This window comes from Narcine bancroftii, chromosome 4 (genome assembly GCF_036971445.1).
Source record: "Narcine bancroftii isolate sNarBan1 chromosome 4, sNarBan1.hap1, whole genome shotgun sequence".
NCBI lineage: Eukaryota > Metazoa > Chordata > Chondrichthyes > Torpediniformes > Narcinidae > Narcine > Narcine bancroftii.
The window spans coordinates 189578124-189603113 of NC_091472.1; the positions used below are offsets into that span (position 1 = coordinate 189578124).

At 39.8% G+C, this 24990-nt stretch overlaps 1 protein-coding gene across 7 annotated transcripts in view; it reads left to right on the plus strand.

Moving 5' to 3' along the window:
* LOC138761352 (calcium/calmodulin-dependent protein kinase kinase 2-like) overlaps positions 1–24990 on the plus strand; it is a 78169-nt gene that overhangs the window by 26370 nt on the left and 26809 nt on the right. For all 7 annotated transcript variants that reach the window (XM_069933311.1, XM_069933305.1, XM_069933308.1 and 4 more), the window contains 11 exons: positions 993–1044; positions 4297–4430; positions 11264–11300; positions 18220–18241; positions 20254–20342; positions 21479–21678; positions 22382–22435; positions 22564–22637; positions 22842–22929; positions 23042–23170; positions 23887–23987. In XM_069933311.1, the coding sequence (XP_069789412.1) occupies positions 993–1044; positions 4297–4430; positions 11264–11300; positions 18220–18241; positions 20254–20342; positions 21479–21678; positions 22382–22435; positions 22564–22637; positions 22842–22929; positions 23042–23170; positions 23887–23987 (980 nt within the window). The remainder of the gene's footprint in view (positions 1–992; positions 1045–4296; positions 4431–11263; positions 11301–18219; positions 18242–20253; positions 20343–21478; positions 21679–22381; positions 22436–22563; positions 22638–22841; positions 22930–23041; positions 23171–23886; positions 23988–24990) is intronic.

The following is a 24990-nucleotide window of genomic DNA, read 5'->3' on the forward strand; positions in this document are numbered from 1 at the left end:
CCAAGGCTTTTATTAACTAGAAGACTGGAACATATCACGTAGGTCGACCAGTCCAGAATGATCTGGTCTGGCTAGGAGCAACCCTTTAAGACCTGCCAGTTGGCGTGGCTACGGTCTCAGCCAATCACAATCATCCTACACTACAATCTATACATATACACATTGGTGATAGAATCTGTACTATCACAAGGGCTAGCTGTGAAATGCACTTGGCGTCTCAGTGCAAAGCATTTGTACCCTATCACAGAATTCTGCTAATAGAGCAGATGGTGGGATCCTCTGGCATTTCCTAACTTCTTTGCGTCATTGTTGAGGCAGGGAAATTGTGATTGTATTAACTGATTCTCAGCAATTTGCAGGTGTTACTTATCTGAACCATCAACAAAATAACAAGCAGGTTTCAATCAATTGACACATTTGTCCCAAAACCATTTTGTGTAGTAAGTATTCACTATTTGATACATTAAATTTTGTGCAGAACAAACAAAATTGTCATATTGATTAGTTTAACGATTTTAATTATGTGTTTGGTTATCTTTGTTAAGATTTGTTAAACAATGTTTTAGAGAAAAAAATGGTTCATTCCAATTTTAATATTTTAAAATATCCAAGTGTCTAGTTATTTAAAAAATATTAAATCTCACAGCTTTGACACCTGTAAAGCTCAAACAGGCCTTTGGCAGCTTTCAAACACATTACAGGTGTGGAATTTCCACAGTGAAAGATCTGGCAATGTTTGAGCCTTGTTTATGGAGTCCAGGATATTTGGGCCAGTGAGATGGACCCTCTACATGTGAATATTGTTAGGTAGCATACGGATTGACTGCAGGTGAGTGGTAGATACCAGACAATGGTTTATCACCTAATCCAGTAAATGTAGCCACATTTCTTGTATTCTTTCTTAAATGCAGGACCATTAGAGTTTTATCTTCCTTCTTAAGAATGAAATATGAATTATAAGCTTCGCTAATAATAAATAATTTTCTTGTCAGGCAATGAAAGTCCTTTCTAAAAAGAAGCTAATAAAACAAGCTGGATTTCCCCGTAAGTACCCTTTTTAAAAATCAATCACCAATATTTCTGTAGTGATAGGAATTAGAAAATGGAAGCGGACCTTTTGACCCAAAAAAGTTTATTATTTTCCATAACAGCAGTATGGAAAGGCATGCATTCATCCTTTTACCCCATCCTTTACTCTGCTTATCTCAACTACCTTCTTCATTCTACCATTCTGCAACCTTGTGAAGAAAATATTTGCCTTGACCTGTCTCAAATTTTGTTCTGTGTTTGTTTCCAAATTGTTGTTATCAGTCTTCTTTCTTCCTTATTTTAAACACTTTATGAAATAAAATGCAATTTTTTGGTTTACAAATAAAATTGATACGAAGCAACATGCTGCCATCTGATGCTGATTCTCCCATGGTTTCCTCTAAAGAGGTTCTCAATCTCAGCTGTGCAGTTTGGACAACTTGCCTAACAATTTTCCCCAGACAAAAGGAAAGGGAAATCTATTTGTGTCACCAAATGGAGACAGCCATTTGATATTTGTAATGGAAGGAATTCCATTAAAAAAGTTGCTGAAAAAGGAAAAAAAAAATGAGAATGTTTAAACTTCGATACATTGATCTTAAGAAAGAGAATAAAATGTGTTGATCAGTTATAATATGCATAAAGGGTAACTTTGTGCTCCCAGAGATGTGCAATATTGGAAATTATTGGGACCCAACCATATTCTCTTCAGGGTCCAAGATCACAAAATTGTATCTCTTGGGCTGGTTATAAGAATGTAAGAAATAGGAGCAGGAGTCAATCATCCAGCCAGTCGAGCCTGCTCCGTCTTTCAATGAGTTCATGGCTGATCAGATGATAGGCTCAGCTCCACCTACCTCTCATTTCCCCATATCTCATAATTCTCCTATTATGTAAAAATGAATCCGTCCTTTGTGCAAAAGCCTGTATTTTTTAAAAAATGCCGGCACGGCCAGAGCTGCTGAAAAGGAAGTGCTGCAGTTGGTACAGACTTGCGGAGAGTAGAACCCTCCGCAGGGTTCTACTGCCCAGTCCAACTACTGATGATTCAATACAATTTTTAAATAGCCCATTAAAGGAACCATCGATGTTTTATTTTAAAATCCTGTTATCGTGGGGTCTGGGCCCAAGATGGCGGCACCTGTGCTGGCAGTGGCCTTCAGGGGTTACAGACTCCAGGGAAGCAGAGGGCTGGTGCAGGGTACCAGAAATGGGGAGATCAATCCCTTTTGAGAAGGAGAAGCAGAGGGGTGAGCATGGCGGCTGACCAGTGAGGGTTTGCGGCTGAAGAGTACACTTACGGCTCCAGGCAAGGAACCCAGGCAAGCTGCAGGCTGCTGGTGACTTGTGGTCAAAGGACTCACACCAGGCTGCCGGAGACTGGCTGAAGGGGCACCTGGTGTCGGAACCAGGATGTGAGAGGCTGCCGAGGGAGGGAAGGCCTCCCGAGGGGTTTCGGGTGCTGAAGACACAAAATGCTGGACGACGTCTACGGAATTTTGTGACTTATTTCTGATGATGTCGGAGGTTTGGATCTGGAGCTTGGGTTGCCAATGGTTTGGGCTGAAGTCTGTGTGGTTGCAGAAGCTACAGAAGTGCTGGAGGTGAATCCACAGACACACAGTGAGTCTGGAAGGACTCTCTTTTGCTTCACTTTCTCTGACTCTAAGGGGTTGATGCTAATGAATGTTTGTCTGCCTTACAGCAGACTTAAATGCAATTGTGTGGTCACTTTACATCTGTTTTATTACATGACAATAAAATTAATCTTGAAAATACTAGATATCAGATGCTGTGATGTCTGACTTACTGTTCCACTTCTAGACTAGACACTGAATCTAGCAGTGGCTCTGGTTTTCCGTGAGCTGAAGCTATTAGTCAGTCGTTTTTACTTTTTCAATATTTTTATCCATTTTGTTACTTTTTAAATCTATTTGAATGCAAGAGGTGTTAAAAGTGATGTAAAATGTCAAAGGTGATTAGGGTGGCTCGTGATGATGGGGTATCTGGTTCTAGAACCGATCTCTGCTTGCAGCCAACTGCGCCTCACAGAAGGTTCGTCAAATGGTGGGCCCCAGCACAACCCAATCTGCAGTTTCAACAGAATTAAACAGGAAAGCCTGAAGACACTGTGATTGTAGCGGAATCCACAAAAGAACTGGAGAAACGTGGCAGATTACCTAGTGTCTACAGAAATTAAGGGATAACAAATGTTTTGGCCCTGAACCCGTTGTCAAGGTTCAGCTGTGGGATGAAAGCAGGTCAAATGCAGGAAGTGGTTGGATTGAGCATGTACATTGTTTTACATTAGGCCCTTTCATGCCAGGCCTCCACTTGGAGGCTGGCTACAAGCGTGGAGGGAAAACATAAACTTACCTTTCATGGAACAGCCCTGAAAGGCTGCTCCTGCATCGCATTCATGTTGAGCAGCACCTTGTAGCACCCTCTGGAGCCAGTGGAGGTGGGGGCGACTGGTGCCGTAGTGCCGCTGTCATAAATATGTGGCAGAGCGATGGCCGTCTTCCCTACCCATAATCCCCCATGCAGTTGGAACCGCTCTTTATTTCCCAGAATAGTTTCAGCTGCATGGAGGATTATGGGTAGGGAAGACAGCCATTGCTCTGCCTAGTTCTGAGCCACTGACGAGCGACCCAGTGAGATGCCAGAGCGGCCGGCAGAGCTGTCACAGCCTGCACCAGCGACCTCTGCCCTGATGAACCCTGCCCTGACAGCTCCCGCCAGCCGCCCCTAACCTGAGGGGGTCATGGAGGGAGAGGGGTGAGTGGGGGAGAGGGGGAGAGAGAGAGATGGGCTGATGGCGTCATCTTGACGTCATCAGCCCACCCCTAACCAGCCGCTTGCAGTGGCTGTACATGCATGTGAGGTGGCGGAGCACTGCGCTCCAACGATGGTCCTTCCCGAAAGGGATTGCAGTTGGCACCTTGGAGCCAGCCACGGAGCATTCATAGAGCTAAGTCTCCCAAAGTAAGGGCGAGAATCTCTGCCTTTACAATCGGACTTTTTCACTGCATGAAAGGGCCTATTAATTTGTAAAGGAACTCTCAATTCAATTCTCAAAAATAATTTGCAATTTTTTATGTTTGAAAGAAAATCCTACCAGCATTAGACTTTACAGATGAATGGCAATTTTTAAAAATGTTGTCATTCATTTCATATTGAAATACAAAGTGAGAGAATTACTTTAAGAACAGATACTTAGTAATTATTGTGGCTACCGAGAAAATAATGGTCCTTTACCTCTTTTAGGTCGTCCACCACCTAGAGGTGCCAAAGCAGTTCCACAAACCTCTGTGCAGCCAAAAGGACCTTTGGATTGTGTGTACCAAGAAATTGCCATTTTGAAAAAGTTGGATCATCCAAATGTGGTCAAGCTAATTGAAGTAGGTTTTTACTTTTCTCTGATCTACTGGAAAGAGTATACATGTGGAGGGGACCATAAGACTGAACAGAATTGGCTATTCGGCCCATCAAGTCTGCCCCACCATTTAATTATGAGCTGATCTATTTTCTCACTCAGCCCCACTGCCTGGCCTTCTCCCCATCACCTTTGATGCCCTGATTAATCAAGAACCTATCATTGAAGTACACCCAATGACTTGGCCTCCATAACCACCTGTGGTAACAAATTCCAGATTTACCACCCTCGGGCTGAAGAAATTCCTATGCATCTCTGTTCTAAGCAGACCCTTCAATCCTGAAGTTGTACCCTCTTGTCTGAGACTCTCCCACCATGGGAAACCACTCTTCTACATCTACTCTGTCCACCCTTTTCAACATTTGAAATTATTTCCACCACCCCCCCCATTCTCCTAAATTCTAACAAATACAAGTAAAGAGCTGTCAAACACTTGTATGATAATCTTTTCATTCCCAGAATCATCCTTGTGAACCCTCTCCAATGTCAGCACATATTTATTTAAATGAGGAGCCCAAAACTGCTCACAATACTCCAAGTGAGACCTCACCAGTGCCTTATAAAGCCTCAACATCACATCCCTACCATTATATACTATTCCTCTTGAAATGAGGACCAGCATTGCATTTGCCTTCTTCACCAAATCAGGTCAAGTTTATTGTCATCTGATTGTACAAGTACAACCTGATGAAACGGCATTTTCCGGTTCTCATTGCAAAACATGCAGACACACAGTCAGACATAACTCTCATACAGACAAACAATACTTATGCAGGACAAGTATAGTTCAGCATTTTTACTGACCGTGGGAAGAAGCTGTTCCTCATCCTGGTGGTGCTGGCTCTGATACTCCTGTATCTCTTCCCCAATGGGAGCAGCTGAAAGATGCTATTTACAGGGTGGAAGAGGTCCTCCATGATTTTGCATGCCCCTTTCAATCAACGATCCCAGTAGATCCAGTCGATGGTGGGACAGAGAGTCCAGTGATCCTCTCTGCTACTCTTATTTTTGTGTGCTGGAGAAACTGAGTATAGTTTGAAGTTCTAGTAGTTAACGTACACAGTCAAAAGAACAGAGTCAAGCCACACATGACTTGATAGAGTGAGATCTAAAACTCAAGTGGCTTATTCACATAGCACATGGACCAAGTGGTGGTCAAGTCACAAGCCAAGGCCGTTCAGTCATAGCTGTACAGAGCTTGCATTTTACCATATATGGTTATTGTGGACATTTCTTGGGTGCTAATTAGATCATTGACATAAAATAATGAGGTTAATGACTTAGTCGTGAGATGCTTATAATACATCAGCATGGATGCTGACTTATAGGATGCTACATTTATGGTCTGATCCATTTCTCTGCAGTAACCATAGAGCTCCTGTAGAAGGTTGATATAATGGTCGCTGGTAACTTGCCCACTTCAGTCTTCTCAGGAAGTGCTGTTGCACTGACAAGTGAGAAAATTTTGTGTGTTCACAATAGGCCACTAGTTTAGTGACCTACCTGCTCCTCCCACCTTCCTTCGTATCAACTGCTTGATAATGGAACAATATTGGTTATCGGATTTTTTTTAATATGATCCCTGAATGCATGACCTTAATTTGTCACTTTTAAAATACTGTTTCAGTTTGTGAACCATATACAAGCACTCAAGATGCCTGGTTTTAGTATATTCAATCTTCTCTTTTTTCTCTTTGGCTTGGCTTCGCGGACGAAGATTTATGGAGGGGTAATGTCCACGTCAGCTGCAGGCTCGTTTGTGGCTGACAAGTCCGATGCGGGACAGGCAGACACGGTTGCAGCGGTTGCAAGGGAAAATTGGTTTGTTGGGGTTGGGTGTTGGGTTTTTCCTCCTTTGCCTTTTGACAGTGAGGTGAGCTCTGCGGTCTTCTTCAAAGGTGGTTGCTGCCCGCTGAACTGTGAGGCGCCAAGATGCACGGTTTGAGGCGATATCAGCCCACTGGCGATGGTCAATGTGGCAGGCACCAAGAGCTTTCTTTAGGCAGTCCTTGTACCTCTTCTTTGGTGCACCTCTTCTTTGGTGCACCTCTGTCTCGGTGGCCAGTAGAGAACTCGCCATAATAATATATTCATAATTAGAGAACAAATATTTATTAATGTATGGTTTTTTGAAGGTTAAATCAGAAACCTACTGCTTGGACATAATTAGAGAATATAGAATAATATAATGAACAGGTATATGACTAGGGGGGGGAGGGTATACTTTCTAACATGTTGTGGGAACCTGCTTGAGATGATATGGATACCTGCCATTTCATCACTTGACCATAGGGTGTCACCTGTGGCCACTCACTATATCAAGGTGAGATAATCGCCTATTGAATTCTTCTGACCTTCCCAGCTGGAGATAGGCTGTGTTAGGTTTCTTGGTTGATTAAAGTTCCATTTCAATCTCACGCTCTACTTGGTTGATGTGTTGCTACACTGCTAAAAGATAATATTACCCAATCACCTTTTGTGAACTTGCTGACACAATGATCTGGATTCTCCCAAGTCGATGCGAGCAAGGCAGGGACTTGCAGGTGTAACCTTAAGTCCTAAACTTGGTGATGGTTGATGCCAGATGTTTCAGTAGTTCATTGGCGAAGCTCATACCCACTGAGATTCTACTGGGCATCTGGCTGTCAACTCCTGCAACTGGTTAGATATGGCAAAGGATCCAGTAGCCCATTCGTTTCAATGGGGACTGTAATGACATGGGAAGAAAAAAGTAGGATGGTAAGTTCCTTTGTAAAATTGTTTTGTTTTGCATTATTAATTATTCAAAATATCTTTAAAATGTTTTAATTTTTAAAATTCCTTTACTTTTTAATAATTAGCATATTTATTTTGAAGTTTTCAAATATTTCTGATCATTGACATTCTAAAATGTTCACAAATTTTGAAAACTCAGCCTTCAGGGAATTTCTCACGTCTTCTCCTTCATGCCATTTGAGGCCCTGCCATTGTTCAGGTGATTAGAATCTGGAATGGTTCAGGCCAATAAGATCAGCCAGATGATCTTGGTTGTGAAAGGAAGTACTTACTGTGAAAATAGAGATGGGATGAGAGTTTATTGCCATGTGCACTCTCAATGCACAAATTCACTGGAATTCTTGTTTGCTGCAGCTACACATGTAGAATGTAAAATGCACTAACATTTCCTTTCATTTGGTCTTTTTTTACTCATTACATAGCTTTGAGTAGCTGTGTTTTAGTCGTGTAGTTCTTATTTTTTGTTTTCTCTGGAGCAGAAATAGCATCTTGTGTTGTCTGATGTGTCATCGTGATTATGTGGGTAGCATTCTGGTTTCTGGAGGATGTAATTTCATTTCTAACTGTGTAGTGTGTGCTGGTTTTAAATGACAATAAAAGCTACTACTACTAAATATAAATGACCTAATGAGAAAAAAATAGGATAGATAAATATTTATGCTTGTAGTTAGTGCAATAAATAATTGTTTCAATACCACAGGCAGGTATTTTGGTGGTCCCAGGGTAGTTTAGAGCAGAAGCAGGCTATTCAGCCTATCGAGTCTGTTCTGCCATTCCACCATGAACTGATTCATTCTCCCGCTGAGAGTCACTCCCCTACTTTCTCCCCATAACCTTTGATACCCTAACTAATAATTATGGTGAATTAGGGAATTAGGTGCAAAAGGAGGAACAGAGTCCCAGAGGGAAATATTATTCAGGTCTCGACCTGTTTGTCCTCATTCCCAATGAAGGGCTCTGGCCTGAAATGTTGTCTACCTTTTGCTTTCTATGGATGTTTCATGACCTGCTGAGTTCCTCCAGCCCCTTTGTGTATTGCAAGCCAGAAACGTTGGTTATGTCTCTTTACCTTTGCAACATAAAGTACACTTTGCTGAGTTTCTCCAGCATTGTGTTTTTACTTCAACCACAGTGTCTGCAGACTTTTGTGTTTTACTTCCCAGAGTACTGACTTTGATTAGAAGTTTCGCTGGTGTGATGCTGAGCAGTAATCAATGAACAGGAGCCTAACATAGGTGTTCTTGAGGTACGTGTGATCTAATGCCGAGTGGAGGGCCAGCAAGATAGCATCTGCTGTTGAGCTTTGTGACCATAGATGAATTGAAGTGGGTTCAGGTCCTTCCTGAGACAGGAGTTGATTTGCTCTGTGAACAATTTCTGAAAGTACTTCATCACAATGGACAAGTCTGCTCCTAAGACTTGTGGTCTTGTCATCAAAGGTCACGGGAAGAAACAAGTGAATGGAGTTGGATGGAAAAATACATCAGCCAAGGGTTAATCTTGAAGGTCTTTTCACATCAGCTTATGAAGCAAGTGTAAAATGCATTGAGCTCATCTGGAAGAGATGCTTCACAATTACTGATGGTATTTAGCTTTGCCTTGTAGGAAGTGATTGTGTCCAAGCCCTGTCACAGTTGTCAAGCTTCTATCTGAGATCTTCTAGTTTACATAAACCCAGATAGATAGTCTTTGTAGGGAGACACTTGTTCAAAGATTTCATGATGAAGGTGGAAACAGCTGTGGCATATTTATTTAGGCCCAGTCTACTGAATCCAGACCATCACAAAACTGCTCTTCTGTTTCTCCAGACCATTTCTTTCTTTGTCTTTTTAAAATATTTGTATTAATTTGATAGAGAGAAATATTACATGTGTATATTGCTTAGATATTAATTCATTATATAGCTCTTATCATAATGCAATACAGAATATGAGTCACATATCAATTCTACATTGTCTTATATAATTCTTTTTTTGAATATTTTATTTACAATTTTAAATTGTATAACATCAATTTTAATATTTACATACGGAGAGTATATAATTAAATTTATAAAAACAACCTCCCTCCCCACTGACACCCACCCTCCTCCCCCTTGTACCCACTAAGAAAGAAGAAAGGAGACCATCATTTAAAAAATATTCAACTGTGAAAACCGAGACACCACTCCAGAATGGATTGATAGATTAAATCTTCAAACCAAGAATTTTTAGGTATGGACTCCATACTTTTACAAAAAAATGGTATTTATCCCTCAAATTATATGTTATCTTTTCAAGAGGAATATAGGATTTCATTTCAATATGCCATCTTTGCATTCCTAAAACTAAATCAGATTTCCAGGTAATGGCCAAATATTTTTTAGAAACAGCCAAAGCTAGCGTAGAAATTCAATTTGATACATAGTCAATCTTAATCCTAAGGCAATCGACCTATTGTCCCCTAATAAAAATATTGGATCAAGCAGAAGACTCACATTTAATACTTTTTCCAAAATTAATTTAACTTGTATCCAAAAAGTCTTAACCTTAAAGCACTTCCAAATTCTTGAAAAAAGTGAAAAATCCTTGAGAATTCACCTCATATTCTAACATTGTGACTATCTAAATAGACCAATCTCTTCTAGTTGTAGAAGTAAAACAAAAATAAGAGCAAAAGAAAAAAGTAAAAAAGGAAGAGAGAAAAAAACCCATGCTATCCTAACCATCTCTATGCAGTCGTACTATTGATGAAGTGCTTTTCCATTTCTGCCTGTATGCAGGAAGGAAAAGCACAGTCAGAAGGTCTGACTTCTAAATTCAGTTATAAAATTATTCACAATTTTGCTTCAAGATTTATATACATCATTATTTTCACCATTTTGGAAAGTAACTAGATTAATATTGAATTTTTTAACCTAAACATGTCAGCATCCAGTTTCCTCTCATCAACATATTTGGGTACTTCCATTACTGCTTAATTAAGATTTAGTTTGAAAGGGGTTATAGTGACTCTATTTTATCTGGAATGCTAGAATAGGCACATATGCATTCAGGATGCCGGTGATAGATTGACTTTCTTGCATTATTTTCTTAAATGTAGAACAATAGCAAGGTTAATTCGAATGACTCCAAAAATACTTCAGCTAAAATGTTTTTTTTGCATTGGATGTAAGTAATTTTGCCACAAAATTAAAATATCCATTTTCAATGATCAGCTAAACACCAAGATAATGTACCCAAGGTGATGAAATGTTCAAAATTTAGAATGAGAAGATTTATAAAAATTGATGACCATGTGCTGTGAAGTGTCTGTTTATCATTTAATGTAAGTGTATCAAAGAAAGAAGTGGAAGATTCGATAACCCAATAGGCCTTTAGAGAGGATTTAAGTTTATTCGTGGATATGAACATTTACAAAAACAGAAATTAAATGAGCACTAATAAACTGATATTTAAAACTGCAGTGATGCAAAAAAGCAATATTTATTTTAATTAGTTTTTGTCCAGTTTTGTTTTAATATTTATTTTTTGTTTATTTTGTTCACAGTCCATTTCTTACATATTCAATGTAATATTATTTAGTTTTGCAATTATGACCTGCTTTCAATAGTAGTTTCGTGATTAGGCTAATAATATGAACTCATACTTTTCAAAGATAGCTTGAGAATTGGTATTTTCACATTGGCAATCTGTAATAGAAAGTAACATCAGTAAAAATGCAGAATTAATTAAAAGTAATTATCAAGCTCTGAGATTGGTATGAATTTTCTTTAAGGATGGAAATTGATCTGGAACTACAACTTTAAAAAGTAGACCATTTTAAACTGCCCTCTGAAATGCAAACAGCGACAAAGTACTACATTACACAAACAGGAATTCTTACAATTTCACTGCCAACAATAATAAATACTGTTAAAAATGTTTTGTAGCAAAGGGAACAACTTGAATATTGTTTTGATTGTTGCTGTGAGTCCTGATCATGTTCTTCCTTGGCTTGGCTGAAGTATAAATATGTTTAAATTATATTGTTCTTACTTTACAGGTGCTTGATGACCCCAGTGAGGACCATTTGTATATGGGTATGTTCAAATATAAACTTCTGTTCGTCAATATAATTTGTATTCCAGAGTTGCCTAATATTTCAAATGTCAGTTCTAGTAAATTGCAAATATTTCAATTAATTTATAAATTATGTTCAAATGATTAAATAATGATTTTTCCAATGTTTCAGTGGTAGGATGTAAAAGGTATGATTAGTAAGTGCAGATGACAGGAAAATTGGTGCTACGGACAGTGAGAAAGATTGTCTGTGGATACAGCAGGATGTAGATAAGTTGGAAAGTTGGTTGAAGCATTGGCAAATAGAATTTAATCCTAACAGTACAAGGTGATCCATTTCGGAAAGTCAACTCTGCGTAGGGTAAATAAAATAAACTATTGAGTAAATGGTAGTAAGAAATGTTAATGAACAGATTGGGTTTCAATTCCACAGTTCCATGTAAGTGGCCACACAGGTGAATAGGATGGTGACGAAGGCAAATGGCATGATTACCTTCAGAGGTTGGGTCATAGCATATACAAATTAGAATCTTGTGTTTCCACTTTACAAAGTGCTAGTTAGGCCACACTTGGAAAATCATGTAAGATTATGAAAAACAAAAAAGTTAGATGGCCAATCTTTTTTCTACAATAGGGGTATCAAAAATGAGACATCGTTTAAAGGTGATATATGGGAGCTTTAAAGGAAATATTGGGGTAGGCTGTTTTTTAAACTGAGCGTTTACCTCTACCTCATGGTTTATAGAAATGTTTCCATTGTGACGCTGCCACAAAACAACAAATTTTGTGACATTTAAATGACAATAAATTCTGATTCTGATATCTGCGACATGCTACCAGAGAATGTGATGGAGTCAGATACATATACTGTGTTTGGAAGGAATTCAGGCAGGCACTTGAATAGGAAGGATACAAACTTAATGCAGGCAAATGGGATTAGTGTAGATAGGCAAAAAAGTGGTTGGAAATTAAATCTTCATTGGGTAGAATTGTTTTTTTTCTCCAGCTGGCAATTTCACAGAGAGCCACCTTTCAAGTCAGCTCTATTATGACTTCTGGGCATAAAGACTAAAAGACTGAATTTGGTGATGAACTGGTCTGATTCCAGACATCTGGTCCACTGAGCCAAGGGATCAGATATGCTTTGCATCCTAACCTTCAGCTATGGTTGATATAGACCAAAGGTGTGCAACCTTTTTTCTAAAACTTGTATTCCACCTTAAGTATTCCCTATGCCATAGGTGCTCTGTGATTAGTAAGGGATTGCTAAAGGTGGTATGTGAATGGAAAGAAAAAGTTTGAAAACCACGGACTCGTGATGTGCACAATTTCATAACTCCGAAGGAAATGGGCCAATGACAATTTTTCTCAAGCAAAATATTTCAGTAAAAATTGGGTCAAAAGCAGTGGTTCTCAACCTTCCATTCCCACTCACATACCATCTTAAGCAATCCTTTGCCAATCACAGAACATTTATGGCAGTGGTTCCCAACCTTTTACTTTCCACTCACATACCATTTTAAGTATTTCCTATGTCATAAGTGTTCTGTGATTAGTAAAGGATTGCTTAAGGTGGTATGTGAGTAGGAAGGGAAGGTTGAGAATCACTGCTCTAGACCCAATTATTACTGAAATATTTTGCTTGAGAAAAATTGTCATTGGTCCATTTCCTTTGGAGTTATGAAACCGTGCACATAACGAGTCAATTTGGAATGATTAAAACAGTGGTTTTCAAACTTTTTCTTTCCACCCACATACCACCTTAAGCAATCCTTTATTAATCATAGAACACTTATGGCATAGGGATTACTTAAGGTGGAATGTGAGTTTTTTTAAAATAAAAGGCTGCCCATCCCAGTTCATTGGAACAGGGATGCTGAACTTTGAGCATGTCATTGCTTTGTCAATATTTTAAAATAATTTTTAGTATTTTGAATTTTTAATTTCCTTTTATGTCTTTATTGTTTGTTAATATTTTTAAATGTCTCATTATCTAGAGATATACAAAAATAGTAGAGTGGCCCTTTACAGTTGCAGTCAAGGCATAATATGGATAGGAGCCACCTCTGGAAGCCTAGTCAGCACTTGTGACTCATTATAGCTCATAGGGTTTGGAGGATCAACTCGATGGGCAATCTGTGCCAAATCAAGTTAGCGCTGGCAGGCGGGCACGGTAGTTAGTGAGTTTGGGTTGAGTCACATTCAGCACAACCCAGCCCAATCAGTTTTTCATTTTGTAGACTTTTCTATACCTTTATTACTGTATTCAACAAGTTATATTAGAGTGCAATCTCTTACGTGATTTTAGTGAGAAAATGTTGGCATCACCATCTCCCAAGATATTTAATGCCCATTTCAACAAAGTCTATTTGCAAGTCCGACAGGGTCTGTGGAGAGAGAAGCATATTTAATGTTTGGCATAAATTATATTTCATTCGAATCAAGGAAAGGCAGAGATGAAGTCGTACAGTTTTGTATCATGCAATCAGGCCCTTCACCATAACTTGTCTCTTCCAACCAATCTATTTGCCAGCATATGGCCCATATTTCTCTAAAACTCCTAATTTTTTTTGTTTAATGTTCAAGGAGAAAGTGGGAAGAGGAGAAAGAATAAAAAGTGTTGTCTGTGTTTGGGTGGAAATCAGGTGGAGTGACATGATGGTGGTGCTAACTGAGAGAAGATGGTGACATGGGAAGTGTGTGATACAAGACTGGAATTGTCTGGTTATATGAGGCTGTTGAATTCAGCATTGAGCTGTGAACTTTGCAAAATGCCTGAAGAAATGAGCTGAGTTCACCTTGAGCTTCAATGGAGCAGTGTAGGAGGCTAAGGACACAGGTCTGAATGGTAGTGGATGGAAAATTAATGTGTCAGACAACTGGAATCCAGAGTCACCCTATTGGATGGAACAGTTGATTTCCAATTGGTTACCTGTTTGAACATGATTTCCCATCTATGTCGGAGAGCACCAAATCAGAATGCTAAATATAGAGTGTTTTTGTAATTTAATATACTACACGTAATAGTTTTTATAAATTAGTTGATAGATTTTTGAGCTCAAAATGAATCAGGATATATGGAAAAAGAAAAAGAAAGTGGACTTCAAGCACTGAATAAGCATGATCTGATCAAATGACAAGCAGGTTTAAGAGACCATATAAACAACTTCTACTCTTGTCTAAGTCTTGCATTTTAAGTGATGTGTGAAATCTGTGTTGGTAAATTGCATGAAGTTAAAAAGAAATGTAGAGAAGTTAGTATTATTTTGGAGAGTATTTTTTTAAAAAATGCCACTTTTTAGCCAAGACATTTAGACATACATAAAGCATGGTAACAGGCTCTTTCGGCTCTCAAGCCCATGCCACCCAATTACACCAAATGACCTACCTCCCTGTATATTTTGAAGAGTTGGAGGAAACTGGAGCACCTGGAGGAAATCCACACAGACATGGGAAGAATGTACAAACTCTTTACAGACAGCACTGGATTAGAACCCTGTCGCTGGCACTGTAACAGCCCTGGATTAGAACCTCAGTCGCTGGGACTGTAACAGCACTGGATTAGAACCCCAGTCGCTGGCACTGTAACAGCACTGGATTAGAACCCCAGTCGCTGGCACTGTAACAGCACTGGATTAGAACCCCAGTCGCCAGCACTGTAGCAGCACTGGACTAGAACCCTGGTCGCCAGCACTGTAACAGCACTGAATTAGAACCCCAGTCGCTGGCACTGTAACAGCACTGGATTGGAACCCCAGTCGCTGGCACTGTGACAGCACTGGATTAGAACCCCAGTTGCTGGCACTGTGACAGCACTGGATTAGAACCCCCGTTGCCAGCACTGTAACAGCACTGGATTAGAACCCCAGTCGCCAGCACTGTAACAGCACTGGATTAGAACCCCGGTCGCCAGCACTGTAACAGCACTGAATTAGAACCCCAGTCGCTGGCACTGTAACAGCACTGGATTAGAACCCCAGTCGCTGGCACTGTAACAGCACTGGATTAGAACCCCAGTCGCTGGCACTGTAACAGCACTGGATTAGAACCCCAGTCGCTGGCACTGTAACAGCACTGGATTAGAACCCTGGTTGTCGGCACTGTGACAGCACTGGATTAGAACCCGAGTCGCTGGCACTGTGACAGCACTGGATTAGAACCCCCGTCGCCAGTACTGTAACAGCACTGGATTAGAACCCCAGTCGCCAGCACTGTAACAGCACTGGATTAGAACCCCAGTCGCCAGCACTGTAACAGCACTGGATTAGAACCCCAGTCGCCAGCACTGTAACAGCACTGGATTAGAACCCCAGTCGGTGGCACTGTAACAGCACTGGATTAGAACCCCAGTCGCCGGCACTGTAACAGCACTGGATCAGAAACCCTGGTCACCAGCACTGTAACAGCACTGGATTAGAACCCCAGTCGCTGGCACTGTAACAGCACTGGATTAGAACCCCAGTCGCTGTCACTGTAACAGCACTGGATTAGAACCCTGGTTGTCAGCACTGTGACAGCACTGGATTAGAACCCCAGTCGCCAGCACTGTAACACCACTGGATTAGAACCCCAGTCGCCAGCACTGTAACAGCACTGAATTAGAACCCCAGTCGCTGGCACTGTAACAGCACTGGATTAGAACCCCAGTCGCTGTCACTGTAACAGCACTGGATTAGAACCCTGGTTGTCAGCACTGTGACAGCACTGGATTAGAACCCCAGTCGCCAGCACTGTAACAGCACTGGATTAGAACCCCAGTCGCCAGCACTGTAGCAGCACTGGATTAGAACCCTGGTCGCCAGCACTGTAACAGCACTGAATTAGAACCCCAGTCGCTGGCACTGTAACAGCACTGGATTGGAACCCCAGTCGCTGGCACTGTGACAGCACTGGATTAGAACCCCAGTTGCTGGCACTGTGACAGCACTGGATTAGAACCCCCATTGCCAGCACTGTAACAGCACTGGATTAGAACCCCAGTCGCCAGCACTGTAACAGCACTGGATTAGAACCCCGGTCGCCAGCACTGTAACAGCACTGAATTAGAACCCCAGTCGCTGGCACTGTAACAGCACTGGATTAGAACCCCAGTCGCTGGCACTGTAACAGCACTGGATTAGAACCCCAGTCGCTGGCACTGTAACAGCACTGGATTAGAACCCCAGTCGCTGGCACTGTAACAGCACTGGATTAGAACCCTGGTTGTCGGCACTGTGACAGCACTGGATTAGAACCCGAGTCGCTGGCACTGTGACAGCACTGGATTAGAACCCCCGTCGCCAGCACTGTAACAGCACTGGATTAGAACCCCAGTCGCCAGCACTGGATTAGAACCCCAGTCGCCAGCACTGTAACAGCACTGGATTAGAACCCCAGTCGCCAGCACTGTAACAGCACTGGATTAGAACCCCAGTCGGCGGCACTGTAACAGCACTGGATTAGAACCCCAGTCGCCGGCACTGTAACAGCACTGGATCAGAACCCTGGTCACCAGCACGGTAACAGCACTGGATTAGAACCCCAGTCGCTGGCACTGTAACAGCACTGGATTAGAACCCCAGTCGCTGTCACTGTAACAGCACTGGATTAGAACCCTGGTTGTCAGCACTGAGACAGCACTGGATTAGAACCCCAGTCGCCAGCACTGTAACACCACTGGATTAGAACCCCAGTCGCCAGCACTGTAACAGCACTGAATTAGAACCCCAGTCGCTGGCACTGTAACAGCACTGGATTAGAACCCCAGTCGCTGTCACTGTAACAGCACTGGATTAGAACCCTGGTTGTCAGCACTGTGACAGCACTGGATTAGAACCCCAGTCGCCAGCACTGTAACACCACTGGATTAGAACCCCAGTCGCCAGCACTGTAACAGCACTGGATTAGAACCCCAGTCGCTGGCACTGTAACAGCATTGTGCTAATCACAATGCTAACTGTGCCACCCAATGGTTTTTTTTTTAATGGTTACATATGAACATTATAAAAACAATGATTAAATACTGAAGAGGTGTAAATGGAAAATGGACAGGTTTCCTACTTTTACTCTGTATACTGTGAAATTTTTAGTTAGTTCAAAGATTAAGTTCACTAACTGGTATTGACACAGATAAAGATTATGACAAAGTATATCCCTCTTGGGCAGTAAAAGGTAGGGAACAGATTCAGACACTGGGGAAATGCTAATGTCGACCCTACTTATGTCTGATGTGCATTTTCTGGGTCATCCTGGAGAAGGTGAACAATGACCAGCATCCTACAGCCGAGGTTACATTTTAAAAGTATTTAGCTGCAACCTGAATATTGGCATAGCGGTTAGCACAATGCCTTTACAGTGCCAGCAATCGGGACCGGACCTGGATTCTAATCCCATGTTGTCTGTAAGGAGTTTGTACGTTCTCCCCATGTCTGTGTGGGCTTCCTCCGAGGCTTCTAGTTTCCTCCCACCGTTCGAAACGTACCGGGGGTGTAGGTTAATGGGGTGTAAACTGGGTGGCATGGATTCATGGGCTGAAATGGCCTGTTACCGTGCTTATGGCTGAATTTAAATGTAAAATTCCTGTATTTGGCTGTAACTTAAAAAGTACATTTGATTCTGATGCTACTGGAGGCTCATACTTTCAGAGCAAGTACTAATTACTGACTGGTAGTTTTGCTCATCTTCATTTTAAATAAGCGAGTCTAGAAATAATACTGGGTTCTCCTGAGTCTAAGCGAGTCTCCTCTTGAATGCATACTAGCTGGCATGGACTAAATTGAAATTTGGACTGTGCATTCTTGACGATTGCTTTTATAAAAATATTTTATGAAACTATTGTAAGCAAGTGGAAATGAATTTTATATATTTGCAGTGTTGATGTAAATTTTAAAATATTAAAGTACCAACTTGATAAAACAGTGGGAGCTAAAATATAATCTGTAATTGTATTTTTTTTTTTAGTTTTTGAACTGGTGAAACAAGGGTAAGTAATATTCCTTTTTTAAACTTGCTGCCTAAGCAACAACCTGTTTTAATAGTCATTGGCTTTTATCAATGCCTCTTCATGAACCTTACCCCAAATATAACTCAGGTAGCTTGATGCACTCTCTAATATGTTTTTTATGGAGAATCACCACCACTTTAAGAGCTCCTTGTCAGAGTCGGTCGCAATTTTGAGAACGAGCTTCTTCCTATATGTGGGAGTCATACAAGAAGACCCAGTACTTGTGCAATTTACTTACAAACACAAAAATATTAGAATCAGGGTGAGGCCCAGTAAAGTTCTCAGCTCCCTTAAACCTGCTGCACAGATATAAGAAGTATTGTAATTTCAAATCATGTATGCAACTACCTCACACAAACCACCATCACCACACCACCCCCCCCCCCCCCCCAAGGATCCGTGTATCTACTTCTATTGAAAAATCTGCTTCTACCAATGATGGCGTTCTTAAGACCCACCTATTTTAGTCATTAATGTCTACACAGTCTTTATACTGCCTCCTTTTGTGATAAATGTTTGCCTTGGCTCTCTTGCATCCATTAGGTCTACAGTTGGTCACAAGGGAAGCTGTTCTCTCCGGATCCACCTGAACAATACCAGGATATTGCTTTTCAGTCCAATTCCCCTCTCACTCTTTCTAAACTCCAGTGGATACAAGCTCACCCCATCCAACCTTTCAGCCACAGGACAACTTACCTCATCCATTTATTAGTTCAATAAACCAATAAACTGCACCCTTGAATAAAGTGACCCAACTGTATTTCGTATTCTCTGTGGTTTCATCAATGCAATTTTTCGTTGTAGCGTTACCTCCCTACTTTTGTATTTAATTCCACTGCTAACACATAATCACTTTTTATTAGCTTTCCTGATTACTTGCTGTGCCTGAATATTTGCCTTTTGTGAGTCATGTGCTAGGACACTGAGATGGCTCTGCATCATGGAGACGGAGATCAGTGGTCCTTTGCTATTTTTACCACTTTTTGTCCCCTATTATTAATTATTTGTCATATTTTGCTCATTTATGTAATCTGTCTATATCCCTTCGTGATGTTCTTATATCCATTTACATTTAAGAGAATTTTTCTAAATAAGAATAGATGCTGGAAATTTTCAAGAAGAGAAAGAGATGCAAAAGCTGCAACCTCCTGCACTCCCATAACCTTTATCTCAGGTCCCAAATTACACTCATCCAAAATACCCTCCTCAGTTCCTGATTTCAAAGCCCAATACATTTAGGAAGGTGTCTGCCCTGAGGCCATTAAGGAGCCCTTTTTGCCACTGGCGTTCTCAATTCCGTCCTGATACCTGGTTCTCACAAGGCAGTCTCCAGCATCCCACAACCTAATGTGAGGACATCAACCACCAAGCACCTCGCTGGCCTACTTCCTTTGAGGGTCCTCTCCCAGGCTTTCCATCTTGGCAGGGTGAGCCAGGAGGGGGTGGGGGGGGGTTGTTGTTCCTCAACTCCACTCTGCAGTTCCTTCACACCCTGCAAATCTCATCATCTAGGCTGCCAAACAAGCGTGTTGCTATCTTGGGCGGTCTTTAAACTAGTTTGATTTCCATTTGAAATTGATTTTTAGGACTGTGGCATTTTTATATTGACAGAGGATTACAATATTGTGTTCTATATTAATTTCTACACTTGCTGAGCATTATCATGGATCAAAGACCTATCGATAGTTCTTTGCAGCCAATTGTCATAAATTTAAAATGGTGGCCATGGAAAGGAAGTATAATTGACTGCTTTTGTCGGGTTTTGTTCACATAAAGCTTCCGGATCTTGAGTTAGTATGGCTGTGATGTGGAAATTATACTGATTTCCTTGCCCTGCTTTTATCTACACAAGCAAATGATAAATTTCTAACCTCTCCAAATTGCATTGCAAAAATCATATGCATTCATCACATCTTAGATAAAAATAATTGATGTGGGACACTAGCCACACCTGTCAGTTTTTAAATGATTATTACTGTATATTGTTTCAGCCCTGTGATGGAAGTTCCAACTGATAAACCCTTGACAGAAGAACAAGCACGATTCTACTTTCAGGATTTGACCATGGGAATTGAATTTTGTAAGTGCATGGACTCCTTTGTGTATCTGTCTAGATAGAGAGGGAGAAAGAATAACAGCTCTTCCCCATTGGGATGGTGATCCAATGACAAACTCTCTGAGATGGGAAACTAAAAGTAGGAAATTATTGGAAGCAATCCTCCCCCAAATCATCCTTTAATAAAAATCTGTGAACAAAATATTCAACTATTCGGGCAACGTTCAGATAAGATAAACTGAGGTAACTTTTCAGTTCAATGAAAAATTAGAATAAAGATGAAGCAAAGAACAAGGGTGGAGAAAACATAAAGGAAGGTTGAAATAAAGCAAAAGGCAGGAAAACAATTACCATAGATGTAAAAAAAAAACATTAATAGTGTAGGATGAAAGGGGATTGGTGACTAATGAGAGGAGATTGACAGTTAAGATGTGTGTATGTTCTTACCCCTGTCTACATGTTTAGATCTGGGATTCATGACCTCATATGGTGGGTTAGCCATTCAAAACTGGATTGAGAAAGAATTTCTTCATCCAGAGTGACACAAATCTTTGGTATTCTTGACTTGAAAGAGCTCGAGTGCTTCAGTTGCTGAATGTCAAATGCAAAAATGATAGGTTTTTGGAGGGGGGGATGGTCACAAGGAAAATGACATTCACATAAAGAATTTCCATGATCTTATGCAGTGGCAAAAAACGTGCAATGGGCTGAATCGCCTGATTTCCTTTTGTTTCCATTATGAACATGACCCCAAGTATTTGCATGATATCCTCTCTTCTTTTTCCATCCTCCGTTCTCTGACCTGAAAACCTGTATTTCTCTCTGTAGGCTCACTGATCTGAAGCATTTACTGTTTTTCTCTCCACAAATGCTATCCAACCCAAATGATTCCAGAACTTTGTTCTGACAATAGTTTACTTCAATTTCCATGGACACAGTTACCAGGATAAGTTTGACACCAAGTTTTGATGTTGCTTTACATTTAATTATTTCCAAGGTCTTTTGGATTAGTGCAAGTTATTTTTGTTTGTAGTAAGGAGATTGGTGCAAAGTAGGGAGCATTACCCTGTCCCTCCTGCCCTGAGATTTGGTACTGCCCAGATAATTATCAACATGAAAATAACCAAGATAAATTTAATTAAAATGTGTTCTGTATGCAGTGCACTATCAAAAGATCATTCATCGTGACATTAAACCTTCCAATCTCTTGGTTGGAGAAGATGGACGCATCAAAATAGCTGACTTTGGGGTTAGCAATCAGTTTGAAGGGACTGATGCTCTTCTAACCAGCAGTGTGGGCACTCCTGCATTTATGGCCCCAGAAACCATTTTAGAATCCAGAAGGAATTTTCATGGCAAGGTAAAAAAAAGTAAATTTAATTATCTTTGCAAAATAATCATATATTTATCTGTGCTTCTTACACTTGTGCCACGTTAAATTTGTATTGTGTTAGAACTGAATTTTAGTTTTGAGATTGAGTACGTTTTAATGAAAAGTATGACCATTTTACTCGTCTTAATTTGTAAACCATCCATTTCAGTGATAAACCTGTTACCTTCGCAAAAGTTGTATTTGGCTGAGGATATTTTAAAGCAAGTTTAAGATCGTATGTTCTTATTGTGGATCAAAAACAAAACTTACATTTTGTGGAGTTGATTTTGTGGTCTTGAAAATGAATGAAATACTAATACAGCGCAGGAACAGGACCTTTGGTCAACAGTATCTGCCCCAAACTTATTGCCAAATTAAAGAAAATCTTTTCTGCCAGCTTCTGATCAATACCCCTCCATTCCCTGCATCTTCATCTGGCTATCTAAAACCCTGTAATAACAAAATTTCTTGCAAAGAAAATGAACTGAAATAAAATCTTTGCTGAGAACAATTTATTTCTCTGCAATTTTCGTTGTTGGGAAATCCACCTTAGATATTTCCTAACTTCCATATATAAATGGATATTGTTACTTTCTTTGAGGTATGCTTTTTCAAGATGTTTTCTTTAAACGGTTGCTTCAGATCTTTCACATTATTTATTTTTGAATTGTGATTCTATTTCTCTGATTAGGCTTTGGATGTTTGGGCGATGGGTGTTACATTATACTGCTTTGTTGTGGGGCAAGTAAGTAAAAATTAATTCAGTAGTTTCTGTAATAGTTTGTAATTTAACCCTATTTATATTTTGCAAACTGCAGATCAGTCTATAAGAGGATGTATGTGAAAGTGATAATGCTCTGTTTTTATGAATAGTGTCCCTTTATGGATGATCAGATATTAAGTTTGCATAACAAAATCAAAAACCACCCTGTGGAATTTCCTGAGCAGTGAGTATTTAGCATGTTTATATCTTGTTATTCAATGTAATCATTTTTTCTAGCTTAATTTATTTGAATTGTGCCATTTCCCACTCGAACAAACATTCTTCATTTGTAAACGTAATCTTTGAGAAATGTGATAATGTGGAAAGTGTGCCCCTCCCCCTCTCTTCTGGTGAAAATATTTGTGTTTTTTTCAATTTTGCAAACTAGGTCAGAACTCTCTGAAGAGGTGAAGGATATCATTTTAAAAATGTTAGATAAAAACCCAGAAACCAGAATTACAGTTTCACAAATCAAGGTAAATATAGATAAATATTTTAAAAGTGGATAGTCCTTACAGTGATGTATATTAAATGGCCAAGAAGGCTGAAGAACCTGTTGTTATGGTTTCTTTTTCCCGTAACTTGCAGTTGCATCCATGGGTGACGAGATATGGTGCTGTAGGACTTCCGACAGAGGATGAGAATTGTATACTTGTTGAAGTTACTGAAGAGGAAGTTGAGAATTCTGTCAAACATATTCCAAGCCTAGCAACAGTGGTAAAAGATTATTATATTAATTTATTGAAACACAAAGTAACTCATTGTGGGTCCTATATTAATACTGTAATAGCTGTACAATATTGTACAACCTTGCTGGGAGAAACATGAGAGATCATGGAAACAAATTATACATGCCTTCTGTCACTTGAGTTTTTGATACCCTTTATCATATTGGGTACTTCATGGAATGTATTAATAGATTCTTCATTTTTGTGTACCATTAGTCCAGCAGCAAAAATATGCAATACCTTTTATAATTATTGTCATCTGCAAGATATTGCTCCATAGGCAACTGTTTCTAAATTGGCCTCTATTCCAAAGATAAAATTTCATAAACACAGCTAAAATCCATAGTTGCATCAATGAATTTGGGCCAATATCAGCCAATGCATCCACTAAAGAGAGCTGTTTCTGCATCCGATCATTTTTTTTATCCTTTCTTATTCAAGAAATTCAAAAACATATTGTTTCTATCTTTTATGCATTTCATAATTCCTTTAAATGTGTTGTTCTGGAGAGGTAAATGGATTAATTTTGATGTCTAAAAATAAATTCAAAAGCTTTTTTTTTTCTACACAGTTTTCCTATGGCTTTTCTCTATTGTTAGTACTGTTTAAAAATAAAATTAGATTACTTGTCATGTACATCAATGGCTTGAGTTGTTTAATGAACATCTTGATGCAGAAGTTATAAAACTGGTGCTTTTTCTCCAGATTCTTGTTAAAACAATGCTACGAAAACGATCCTTTGGAAATCCTTTTGAGGGAAGTAGGAAAGAGGAGCGACCTTTGTCTACATCAGGAAGCCTTCTTAGGTAAGTGGACAGTTTTAAGACATTAGATTTTTGATTATTGTGTGCAGTTTTGGTCAGCGATCTACAGGAAGGAATAAGATTGAAATAGTCTAGAGAAAATTTATAAAGATGTTGTGAGACCTGAGGATCTAAGTTATTGGGAAAGGTTGAAAAGTTTAGAACTTTATTCCCGGAATGTCAGAGAATGTGGGGATATTTGATAGAAGTGTACAAAATTATGAGGAGTATAGATAGATAAACGGTAGCAGGCTTTTTCCACAGAGGTTAAGCAAGACAAGAACTAGAAGACATGGATTTAGGGTGAAATGTTTAAGGGGAACATTCGGGGGAGCCTCTTCACTTAGAGGGTGGTGAGAGTGTGGAACAAGCTGCCAGTGGAAGTGGTGGATGTGAATTTGATTCCAATATATAAGATAAATTTGGATTGGTACATGGATAGTAGGGGTATGGAGAGCTGTGGTCTGGGTGCAGGTCTGTTAAGTACACTATCACATCATCCGCAAACAGACTGATTTTATATTCCCTGTCTTTTATTTTTATTCCTTTTATATTATTATCTCTTCTTATCGATTCTGCTAGTGGTTCTATAGCTAGCGCAAACAATAATGGTGATAGTGGGCATCCCTGCCGCGTTGACCTGCTTAAGTTAAATTGCTTTGATACATGTCCATTTACTGTCACTTTCGCTAACGGACCCTTATATAATGCTTTAATCCAATTAATATACTTCTCCGGTAAACTGAATTTTTGCAATACTTTGAACAAGTAATTCCATTCTACTCTGTCGAAGGCCTTCTCTGCGTCTAAAGCAACTGCTACTGCCGGTGCTTTATTTCCTTCTACTGCATGAATTAAGTTAATAAATTTACAAATATTGTCTGTTGTGCGTCTTTTTTTGATAAATCCAGTTTGGTCTAAATTTACCATTTTCGGTACCTGTTCTGCTAATCTGTTCGCTAGTAGTTTAGCTATTATCTTATAATCTGTGTTTAGCAGAGATATT